Source organism: Vanacampus margaritifer, chromosome 8, assembly GCF_051991255.1.
Source record: "Vanacampus margaritifer isolate UIUO_Vmar chromosome 8, RoL_Vmar_1.0, whole genome shotgun sequence".
Taxonomy (NCBI): domain Eukaryota; kingdom Metazoa; phylum Chordata; class Actinopteri; order Syngnathiformes; family Syngnathidae; genus Vanacampus; species Vanacampus margaritifer.
Genome location: NC_135439.1, coordinates 17264361 through 17276575, shown reverse-complemented (window position 1 = coordinate 17276575; position 12215 = coordinate 17264361). Strand labels below are relative to the sequence as shown.

Genomic DNA, 12215 nt, shown 5'->3' with positions numbered 1-12215 from the left:
GTATATACATTTTGCAGTACACAATGTGCTTTTTTTTTTACTCACTAATGTAGAGTATTCAGTATGTAGAGAGCTGTCCAGATGCCAAAGTATCTATGCAAGTAATTAAAATGTGGCATGTTTACATCCTGACTATAGCACAAATTTAAAGACATTGAGTTTTGTTGTTTCACTGCCTTCACAGTTTAAAATGAAGAGCTAGATTGTAGTATAGCTGATTAACATATCTGCCTCATAGTTAAGAGGTCATACATGTTTGAAGATATTAATTTTTGGGGGGCTGTGAATGGTTATTTATTTATGTTGGTCTGTGATTTTATATGTGTCCCGTAGTAGTCAGCTGGAAAAGGCTGCAGCACATCTGTGACCTTAATGGGGATAAGTGGTATAGATAGATAGATAGGTAGGTAGGTAGGTAGGTAGGTAGGTGGCTGGATGGATACTAATACACTAATTTTAAATGTAGTTTTACTGAATACAGCCAAACATTTTGTAAATGTTATCAAATTGAATTTATGAATTAGTGTGACTCAATTATCGTTTTAAGAAACTAACAGATGATTGATTTTATTTTTGTCCCGTTGCCTTTCACTGTGTGGTTTCCAGGCAGTGACCTCACGGCGCCATATTAATATGCTCCCTCCTCCTTCCCCTGCTAGATGTTAGCTTAGCATAGCTTAGCACTAGCAGCTCGCTGCCAGTCTGCTTATCACATCCACTGGACTGACAGAGGGCAACGGCGTGATGGAAATTGACTCGCTTCAAGAGGCGCTCAGAGGTTTGTTCAGCTGATTTAGAATATTTGAATAGTCACTGGTACTTTCGTATCCGCGTGCCCGTGTGGTGTTCATATTGCCGAACGACAAAGTGACTGGAGCGCACAGGCTAATGTCGTTGGCTAGCTGCTGCTCGTCACTAGCTAACATTTGAAGCTGTTTCACGGAAATGGTTCGCTGTCTATCGACTACTCAGGAAAGCTCACTGTAATATTTTTCTTTTAGCCAACCCGTTAGCTCGACTGTTTTTCTCCAGGTAGGTCAAAACTTGCTCGCTAAAAAAAGAGAAGAAGCCAAGATGAAGTTATTCAACAGTGTGGACTGCTACTGTGAGACGGTCGTTTGCCGGCTACGCTGTTTGAGCATTTAACTTAAGCTAGTGAACTAGCTTGAATTATATGATTCACGGACATATTACAACATGTGCATAACGACCACCATTGAATGACGCACAAGCAACGTTGTTAAAACGTGAGAATACTGTCGGTATTACATATGGATGATTAGTAAGTAATTGGTTAATTGTCACCGGCTATGGAAAGGCATTTTCCTCAGGCAGTTTCCTGACATGTACACCAATTTACTCAATTGTCCCTGTCCTCCTTCAGACTTTGAGAAGAAAACAAAAAGAGAGCCATGTCCTATATTGGAGCAATTTTTATGTCACATCGCCAAGACTGGAGAAACCATGTAAGGGAATATTACAATCGTCCCTGCCATAAAATACATACATTGTGCCTAAACTGCCTATTGTACTTTGTCACCAATGTCTAAAGCTACTCTTTCCATGTTTCCTATAGGGTCCAGTGGGCTCACTTTAAGAACTACTTTATTTTTAAATTAGAAAAGGTCATGGATGATTTCAGAGCCTCAGCTCCTGAGCAAAGAGGACCTGCCAACCCCAATGTGGAGTCAATTCCATTTGAAGATATGAAAGAGAGAATCTTGAAGATTGTTGAAGGATATAATGGGTAGGTAGCCTTTTCATTAGGCTTTACACAATGGGCCTTTTTCAGGCAGATCTGTCAACTCAAATAAACCGATCCAATCACAGGATGGAGCAATATGTTTTAGGGCTTAACGATTAGTTACATTGTTACATAGTTACAATTAGTTGCAATATAATCACAATATGAACATGTTTTATTTGTTCATCGCAAACCCTGCAACTTGACTGGTCATTTGGAGTGGAGGGGTTCACAGTATATTGATATGTTTTTGTATGTATTTTGCTAGTGGATTAATCACTGATAGTAATCGTTATTAGTCGACTAATCGGATCATTTATCATGGTTTTTCCTGTGTACAAAATTCAGAGGCAACCACCTCCAGCCTGAGCCACTGATTTTGCTCATTTGAGCTCGGCAGCAACGTATTTTATCTGCAGTTGCAGTGTTGCACCACTATGGATGCGCTATATCAACAGCAGTGCACCGGAAAGCCCTGAAGCAACAACCGAAAAAGAAAAAGCTTTCTTCTTTTTTTTAAACTTTAATGTGCCGAAGAAACAGATCATGGAGCAACCGTTGCACACACCCATTTCCTGGTTGCAAGGCAGAGGTGCCGCGTTCCAGCCATTGCCAAAGTCATAAAAACACAGTATATACAATAAACATTTGAATATTGTTAGAGCCATTATCTCTAAAGGGAGTTAGAATTGCTTATTTATTGATTTCATAGAGAAGATTAGTTAAGTAAATAGTGTGGCAATTTATGTTTTGTATGCCCCCCACTGGCCAGGTATGGCTACTAAATTTATATGTGTGCACTTCCTGCTGGGTAAAGGTTTAAAAAGCAAGATGGCTGCCTTAGCTCTGGTTGTGTGTGTATGTGTTAGGGGATACAAGCTATAGGCAGGCCCTTCGACTTAAGGTTTTTCAAGTGTTATTAGCATTACTCATGATATTCTGCAATATTTCAAGCTGAAAGGATTAGTTTTGTTTATGAATCAACTCCTCAAACTACCCAATATGTATAACCCGTTTCCTGACCTCATCGCCTGAGCAAACAATTGGTGAGTCAAATGCATTGAAGCCCTGCTGAAACCTGCACTTCAATTAAGAAAATATAAATATTTTGAAAAATGGCACAAACAAACATAAAACATTTATTCATTGACAAATGAGCTAAGGTTGATTTGAAAAAAATAAATAACAATGTAAATAGTAATAATAATAATAATAATGTAAATGTAAACATGCTGTACGTACAATCACAACTAAGTACTTTAGTTGGAATTTGAAACCTTTTTAGAATAATTTTAATGAGCAACTAAAGTTGTGGACATGGGACTTAACAGTTACTGTACCTATATATCTGACCCCCCCCTTTTTTTTTTCCCTTTCACTTTAGTATCTGCCAGTGCCACTGAAAATGTGTTCATGCATCTGTAATCTCAAATTTTGTAAGGTTGAGGTATATTGATCCAACTCATTTGTGGTATATGACCATGGAAAGCTGCACATTCAAAGATGGCAAATAGTGTACAGTATATGATGTGCTTTTGTTCTGGTGGTTTTGGTGACTCAAGAAGTGCACAGGAAGGTGTTCACCTCGGGGCGGCAATCGAAATTGGTCGAAAATACGTCACGTTCCTGAGCCTCAAAATCAAAGGCTGTGTCTGAATGTGCACCCGACTTCCTATATAGTGCCCTACTGAGTGGTCACGTCATTTTGTAGTAGCATCCAAATGTCCAGGGAGCAAAAATGTTGCAATGCTGAGTTTGTTGCGTTAACAACAGCTGGCTGGATGTCAAGAGCAACTACATCACATCTATGAATCATATACAGGTGATCATTTGCCAGAAATAATAAAGAAAGCGCTATCCTATCTGACTTCGGGCAGTAGGTGAGGTACACCCTGAACTTGTTGCCAGCCAATCACAGGGCACACAGAGACGAACAACCAATCGCACTCACAATCACACCTATGGACAATTTGGAGTGTTCAATTAACCTGCCATGCATGCCTTTGGAATGTGGGAGGAAAGCGGAGTACCCGGAGAAAACCCACGCAAGCATGGGGAGAACATGCAAACTCCACCCAGGAAGGCCGAAGCCCGGACTCAATCTCACATAGAATCGAAACTAGACAAGTCAAAATACAACCATATCTATAACCACAGAATATGCCCAAAACATTTTCAATGCTTTAAATGCTGCTGGATTGTTAAATAATAGATTTAAATTTCAGTGCCTAATGTGATGCATTATGCAAGAAATATCAAAATTGCCTCACGTGTATGCAGCCCATCTTTTGAAATGGTAAATGGAATGAACTTATGTAATGATATTTACTATACAAATAATATACGAATAAAACCTATGATTGTAGACTAGTCTAAAAATCACACAGGCCTCTGTGCTGTAAGGAAAAGCAACACAAATATTAAAAAATAAAGAAAGAAAGAATTAAATCGAATCATCACCCTAAAATCTAAAGTCAAATCGAATCGAGGATTTGGAGAATCGTGCCACCCCTCTATTGTCATCTAGCCTGGAAATCCAGACTCACTCGCGGTTTTGCCGTTGCTCACTAAGACGTCACGCAAATACACAAATTTGATTGGCCGTCCTGTTTTCAGCCGGAGCCAAATTGCTGTCTATGGACGCCCGTGTGTGTGGCTTGCCAGTCTAATTGTCATCTGCTGTTTTCCTTATTTCAGAATCCCCTTCACTATACAGCGCTTGTGCGAGTTACTCACAGAACCCAAAAAGAATTACACCGGAACAGATAAATTTCTTCGAGGTGTGGAGAAGGTTAGTGATCGTGCAAATTATTTTTGCTTTTTTATTAGCAGCAATCTGTGTCCTAACTAATAGAATTTATTTTTCATGTAGAACGTAATGGTGGTGAGCTGTGTTCATCCAACATCAGAGTAAGAATAGTCATCAAAACGGCTTATACAAATGTTGTGAAACCTAACTCTATTGTGACTTGCGCGTTGCTCACATGCTTGCAGAAAGAACGGATGCAGTGCTGTCAATAGAATGAATGGAGTCATGCTTCCTGGGAACACATCTTCCTTCACAGAGAGGTTGGGTTCAACTCTGTTATAGTTACCATTGTTTTAATGGATCATCCTTACCTAGTCAACGGCATTGTGTTCCTGTCCTTTTGGTATTTTCAGAAAAGTGAATGGTCCGGGAACTCCACGGCCACTCAACCGACCAAAGTTATCTCTAGCCAACTCCCTTGCAGCTAATGGCCTGCCTGACAGCACAGAAAACAAAGACCTCAAAACAGACCAAGAAAGTGTTAAAGATATATCTGGAAGGTATGTCAGAATGTGTGCAATATAACTCCTTATTTGGAAGGAATAAATCCACAATCCTGTCTAACCTTTTGTTTTAGCGAGGTTTCCGCCTCGGGTGATAGTCTGGGGAGTTCGGCAAAGAACAAACACTCAGACACAGAGGAGGACATGGAATCTGAGCACCTGGAGGTGAAGAGACTTAAGTTTGGAAAGGATGACGATGAGGAGGAGGAAGACGATGAGGAGGATGTAGAGGATGAAGAAGAAGAGCAGGAAGTGGAAACGCCAAAGCCTTCAAATGCCACTTGCATCTCAAAAGAAGCAGAAGCCATGGTCCAAGAGCAAGAAGAGAAAGTCAGTTGCAAGGAAGCCTCTTGCAGTGATTCAGCTGTTAAAGACCAAGGTTTGTCTTTGTGATTTTTGACTTGGTACTTGATACAGTTTGTGTTTTTTGCTTTCAGGGGTTTATCAATGGTGATGAGTGGTTTAATAAGCCAATCATATTCGCCATTTAGGATTCAGCGTTTGAGTATAACCCAAACATATGTGGGAAAACCTAGAGTTTTCTTTGAGAAGACACATTTTCCATCACATAATATTACAAAATGCTCACACAAATTTGGATGAGCATTACAGTTAAGCCTGGTCATTATGGACACTCACACTCAGTTAATTTAATGTTGGAAGAAGTACTCGACAGTAGTGATGGGACAAATTGTTGCGGGGCTTTGAAGCATATATCAAGAATTTCAGGAAATATTTTGTGAAAATACATATAAAATTCTGATTTGTTTATTGGCAAATGATGTATGAAGTAGGGCTGAACGATTAATTGCATTTGCAATTAAGTCACGGTTTAACAAAACGCGATTACACAATCATGAAAAGCTGCAAAAAAGAAGGAAGGAAAGAGGGGGGGAGCAGGAACGTCACTGCTGTAACTAAAGCATGGCGCCATAAATGCACAGAATTTTGGTGAGTTTTTTTTTTGTCTCATGAGACCTTGAGACGAGTGTTTAATCTGTTTGATCTTGGTTTTAAAACACTTCACCGTTGTGAGTTATGACTTTTCGGCTGCCGTAGTGTCGCGCGTTTTGTAAACAGAGTGCACACGCAAGTGTGTGGCCGGCAGCGGCTGATAAATTTGAGTTGTCCTATATTTTGAGGTTAAATAGGTCTGTATGTGGCTATATGTTGTGTCGTACGATTTCCATCCATCCATCATCTACCGCTTATCATCATCTACCCGGGGTCGGGTCGCGGGGGCAGAAGCTTTAGCAGGGAAACCCAAACTTCAAGCCACTTCAACCAGCTCCTTCGACGAAATCCCAAGGCGTTCCCAGGCCAGCCGAGAGACATAGTCTCTCCAGCATGTCCTGGGTCCTCCCCGGGGCCTCCCGCTAGTGGGACATGCCCGGAACACCTCTGGCACCTCTGGCGTCCTGGAGGCATCCAAACCAGATGCCCGGCCATTTCACTTGGTTCCTCTCAACGTAACGGCTCGACACGGAGTCACTCCCGGATGGCCGAGCTTCTCACCCTATCTCTAAGAGAGAGCCCGGATACCCTGCGGAGGAAACAAATTTCGGCCGCTTGTATCCGGGATCTTGTTTTTTCGGTCACAACCCACAGCTCGTGACCATAGGTGAGGGCAGGAACGTAGAGCGACCGGTAAATCGAGAGCTTTGCCTTTCGGCTCAGCTCCTTCTTTACCACAAAGGATCGATACAGAGTCCGCATCACTGCAGACGCTGCATCGATCCGCCTGTCGACCTCCCGCTCCAACCTACCCTCACTCATGAACAAGAACCCAAGATACTTGAACTCCTCCACTTGGGGCAGGATCTCACCCCCGACCCGGAGATGGCACTCCACCCTTTTCCGACTGAGGACCATGGTCTCGGATTTGGAGGTGTTGATCCTCATCCCAACTGCTTCACACTCGGCTGCGAACCGCTCCAGTGAGAGCTGGAGATCACGGCTTGAAGAAGCCAACAGCACCACATCATCTGCAAAAAGCAGAGATGCAATGCTGAGGCCACCAAACCGGACCCCCTCAACGCCTCGGCTGCGCCTAGAAATTCTGTCCATAAAAGTTATGAACAGAATCGGTGACAAAGGGCAACATTGGTGAAGTCCAACCCTCCCTGGGAACTAATTCGACTTACTGCCAGCAATGCGGACCAAACTCTGACATCGGTCGTACAGGGATTGAACAGCCCGTATCAGGGGGCTCGGTACCCCGTACTCCCGAAGTACCCCCCACAAGACTCCCCAAGGGACAAGGTCAAACGCCTTCTCCAAATCCACAAAGCACATGTGGACTGGTTGGGCGAACTCCCATGCATCCTTGAGGATCCTGCCGAGGGTGTACCACACTGCTCCTCCTGAATCCGAGATTCGACTTCCCGACAGACACTCCTCTCCAGCACCCCTGAACAGACCTTACCAGGGAGGCTGAGGAGTGTGATCCCTCTATAGTTGGAACACACCCTCCGATCCCCCTTCTTAAAAAGGGGGACCACTGCCCCGGTCTGCCAATCCAGAAATACTGTCCCCGATGTCCACGCGATGTTGTGGAGGCGTGTCAACCACGACAGCCCCACAACATCCAGAGCCTTTAGGAACTCCGGGCGGATCATAACCACCGCCTGGGCCTTGCCACCGATTAGCTTTCCAACCACCTCAGTGACTTCGACCCCAAAAAAAGGGGAGCCCATTTCAGAGTCCCCAAACCCTGCTTCCTCAAGGGAAGACGTGTCAATGGAATTGAGGTCTTCGAAGTATTCTCCCCACCGATTCACAACGTCCCGAGTCAAGGTCAGCAGCACCCCATCTCCACTATACACAGTGTTAATGGTGCACTGCTTTCCTCTCCTGAGACGCCGGATGGTGGACCAGAATTTCTTCTAAGTCGTTTTCCATGGCCTCACAGAACTCTTCCAATGTCCGAGTTTTTGCCTCAGCGACCGCCGAAGCTATATTTTGCTTGGCCAGCCGGTACCTGTTAGCTGCCTCCGGAGTCCCACAGGCCAAAAAGGCCCAATAGGACTCCTTCTTCAGCTTGACTGCATCCCTTACCGCTGGTGTCCACCAGCAGGTTCGAGGATTGCCGCCACGAAATGCACCAATCACCTTACGGCCACAGCTTCGATCAGCCGCCTCCGACTTCCTGGTTTTCACACATCAGCTTTGTTTCCGTTTCCTGTTTGCGATGCGTGGGCCGCGTTCCAGTTCTTGCGCTTCCGACCTTGTGCCCCTCGATTGTGCGTTCCCGTCGACGGGTGCGAGAGTGTAGTGCGTCTGTCTCAGTTGTCCGAAGAATTTCATAGATAGTTGAGATGCCCTGCACTTTCCCGCCGATGGGCGGGAGCCTGCGGTTTGGTGGCGCAGGGGTGGGGATGCGAGTGTTGGAACGCAGCCATCAGTGGCCGGAAATGACGCTAATGTGTGAAACCCGGAAGTCCATAATATCTGTGGCCGATAATTATCGGCAATTATTCACCAATTTGACGTCGTACAGATAAACCAGATAACAAAGAAATCCGCCGATAATAATAGACATACCACACTGGTCCATCATCTCGTGTATGAAGTATTTTCAGCATCATCGGATGCAAGTTGGTCTACCCATCTGGAAGCTACTTCATGGGTGAAAACTGATCAAAGGTCAGCAAAGACGCTACTGATGCACGAGAGAGTACGGGCTAGCTGTGGCTGCTCGCCTGGTGGGGTGGGCCTGTTGGTGGCATCTTGGGGCCCATTTACCAATTCCAAATGACTGGAACTCGCTGCACCTTACACACGGACATTCACTCAAGATGAACTGGGCAAGGAGTGTGCAGACATAAGCCTGGGATTGGTGGATAATGATATGAATCAATGACTATCATAATCAATGTTTATGACTGATGCGTTTAGTAAGAATCGATGGGGATGAGATACTAATAAGCCATGGCTTCTACCCGTCATCCCTTCTTTCAGATGTCAATGTTACAAATGATGTGATATATGTAACTTGTTGTAATAATGTGTCAGAAAGAAAAATTGGATAAAAAAACAATACAATTATCTGTATGACATCAAAATGGTCGATAATTGCCTATAATTATCGGCCACCGACGTTATCGTGCATCCCTATTACTATTGTACGAATCTCAATTCCAGTGAACAAGGTCTGACATTAAGCCCCTTTTGAATGGTGGGCAGCTGAGCCCAGTTGTGGTAGCACTGCCTGAACCGATTCCGCCCCTGTATCGTCATAATTTGATATGTTGCCATGACTATTTAATATTTAGCCTTTATATTGCATTGCATTGAAATTTGGTTAAGTGCAAAAAATGTTCTGGCCATGTATTTAAAAAAAAAAAAAGTTAAGATATAATTTCTTTTTCTCTTTTGGCCAAGAATTTTCAGTGTGGTGCATCCCTAATTAATATTTATTTGAGCAATGGCAATTAGTCATGATTCATGAATGCAATTGTACTAATTATTTAGTGCTTTATATGTGTATATTATACTGTGCATCTTTGGCACCGAATGAATTGAGAACTGAAAAGTACATTGTCCCACTCTGTGTTACAGAGCCAACAAGCAGCACTCAGGCTGAAGCATGTCCAGACTCCGGCCCGGATGAAGAGCAGGCTGAAAGGGAGTTACCGAGCAGATCGCAGCACGTCGTCAGTGACATGGATCAAACAGAGCAGCCGGAATCTGCCGGTGTTGCCAGAAGCCCTGAGACCAGTGCAGACAGTGAGGAGAGTCACAGTGACCCAGTCAGCAGCAGCTGTAGTAGTAGTAGCAGCAGTAGCAGTAGCAGCAGCAGCAATAGTAGCAGTTGTAGCATAGACGAGAGTGTCGAAGTGGCCGGTGAAGACGTCTCACCCACTCCATCCAGTAGTACAAATGAGCCACCTACAGAGGGCGCCATGGAAAGTGCCAGTGTGGACATGGGAACCCCGGACGAGCCCATGGAGCAAGACTAAACTGACTGAAAGCCCCCCCACCCCACCCTGTAGTCATGTGACAACCACAAACCAGCTTGTCCTTGAATCCAGCTTGACTGTCACTGGGAATGAGGATATCTTCACCTCATATACACAAACACCTCGTCCGCTTTTGGACGCTCCTCTAAAATGGCTACCTGGCATTGATGTGATCAAACTATTAATTGATAAGAACTTTTTTTTTTTTAACTGGAATATGTTATTGATCTTGTTATATATATATTTTTGGGCTTAAGAGTTGGTTTAAGCGGCCTTCTTTCACAGTTGGAATTTTTTTGTGTGTTGGAATGTTTTGGTGGGCTGTGGTGGTCATTTAGTTTTTTTTTTAATGCCACTCATTCCATTGAAGGCAGGATTGGTATGCTGTGTCTCCTTGAAGCCAATTGGCTTCAAGCACCAGACTACAGTAGTCAGCTATTGCAGTTTGTCTTTTTCTTTCCAAAGCACAACTTGAAGGTGCTAGAGTTGCGCGTTGACCCAAACCCAGTCCCACACCACCACTTTCCTGTTTGGCTGAAGGCAACATGTTTTTGAATTCACGTCTCCATCCTAGTGAAAGGGGTTATCTTCTCAGCGTGTGCCATGATTTGAAACCTAATTTTTGCTTGATACACTACCAATCTCACAGGTTCATATGCTTCATTGGAGAGGCCTCCTCTGGAAAATGGCACGTGGACGCATAAAGTCACCATAATTTATATGATGATTTCAATCCTATTGGTTATTTTTGGAGTTTGTTTTTGTTTTGTCTGCCGGTTGTAGTTTCCAAAACCAGCTGTAAGTACAAAGATGACGTCCGCTTTCTTTGTATCGTGATGTCACATTCGTTTCACCGACTGATTTCAGAGCAGTCACTGGTTGCAGTTCTCCACCTATTTCTGCAACTGTACTTTTTGATATTTAGGATTTTAAATTTCTGTAAAGTAGATTTTTGTAGATTGTAATACAGTATGTGTTCACTGCCTTTGTGAAACCATATATAATTGTATAATTTCTGTGTATACTCTGAATGCTTATGCTTTCAAATGGAGTATTCAGAAACAGCAATAAATGTTAACATTTTTATGTGTTGGTTCAACTTACATTTATTGTACAATATATCACCCCTCCCGCCCCCTTTTTGCCTCATAAGTATAGAAATGTAGTGAATATGTATACATTAATTTACTTAAAGATGATATTTTGACAGATAAACACCATCTGACCAGCAATGACTTTCACTTCTACAAAAAAGACAAGTTGTCTTTCTGACTGAATACGACCCATTGGTACTGCTGTTAAGTTCTTGTCACACATCAGTTCAGTGATGGAAGGTTTGTTTGGAAAAAAAACACTCCATTAGAAACGGGTCATAGGGTGAGAATTAAAATCCACAGCATAAAGGCCTTTTGTTCAATAAAGTGAAGAATAATTTTCTTAACCCGCTGAGGAAATAAAGGGTGGATACTAATACAAGCTACTGTTACAACATTGGGCCCTTGTCTCCAGGCATACCAATACAGGTTAGGGGTATATTAAAACCAGCTTGACACCAAATGAACTATGGGCTGAACTAGCCCCGCTTTATAACTTCTTCAGTGGACCTTATTTATTTGGCCCTCCACTGATCTGAACTTAAAGGGGAAGTCAACGAGGAAGTGTCGTCCTATGTAGCCCCACTAGTCTAAATAATGGCATTCTGGTTAATATTGCCTCAGTGGAATATAAATTAAGCAGCAAAATCCAGCCGTTTTTATCTATTTCAGGGAGCTGCCATTTTGCCACTTGCTGTCAACTGAAGATGACGTCAATGTTGCTCAGGTAGCAACTAGTCACAGCTCAGCTTTAGAAAACAGGTGAGCTGTGATTGGTCCTTGCCTGAGCCCTGAGCAACATTGATGTCATCTTTAGTCGACAGCATATTCCACAAATTTAATATTAATCAGAATATCATGTTTAGACTAGTGAGGTCACATATAACATATTATTGTCCAAAAATGTTTAAGGTTGATTTATCTTTTTAAAAACGGACCCAAGATCACTGAGAGCACATAAATCACGTTGTTTTATATATAATCATATGGCCTAAGTGTATTCGTTCATTTAAGTTCATGCTATAGGAGTTGCTCTCAGATAAAGCTCAATTCAGAGGTGAGCTAATAGTGTAGGTTTTGTTCTCTTCAGTGGTCAATCCTTGT

At 43.0% G+C, this 12215-nt stretch overlaps 1 protein-coding gene across 2 annotated transcripts; it reads left to right on the top strand.

Annotated features, from left to right (window-relative positions):
- The first annotated feature begins 616 nt into the window (after positions 1 to 616).
- On the top strand, positions 617 to 11103 carry ppp4r2b (protein phosphatase 4, regulatory subunit 2b). 2 transcript variants are annotated; one of them, XM_077574124.1, is made up of 9 exons: positions 617 to 778; positions 1385 to 1466; positions 1577 to 1747; positions 4442 to 4535; positions 4617 to 4654; positions 4739 to 4813; positions 4907 to 5053; positions 5131 to 5435; positions 9617 to 11103. In XM_077574124.1, exons 1-9 carry the CDS (start codon positions 745 to 747, stop codon positions 10015 to 10017), a joined length of 1347 nt encoding a protein of 448 aa, XP_077430250.1. In that variant the 5' UTR covers positions 617 to 744; the 3' UTR covers positions 10018 to 11103. The 2 variants fall into 2 exon arrangements, with proteins under 2 accessions (XP_077430250.1, XP_077430251.1); XM_077574125.1 differs by lacking the exon at positions 617 to 778 and adding an exon at positions 884 to 1032.
- The last annotated feature ends 1112 nt before the right edge of the window (positions 11104 to 12215 follow it).

What these genes read in the sequence shown, in the direction of transcription:
- ppp4r2b (XM_077574124.1), top strand. Translation starts at nt 745, where the DNA reads ATGGAAATTGACTCGCTTCAAGAGGCGCTCAGAG. An exon ending in GCTTCAAGAGGCGCTCAGAG is followed by an intron (nt 779 to 1,384) that starts GTTTGTTCAGCT and finishes GTCCTCCTTCAG; the next exon opens with ACTTTGAGAAGAAAACAAAA. An exon ending in TGTGTTCATCCAACATCAGA is followed by an intron (nt 4,655 to 4,738) that starts GTAAGAATAGTC and finishes ACATGCTTGCAG; the next exon opens with AAAGAACGGATGCAGTGCTG.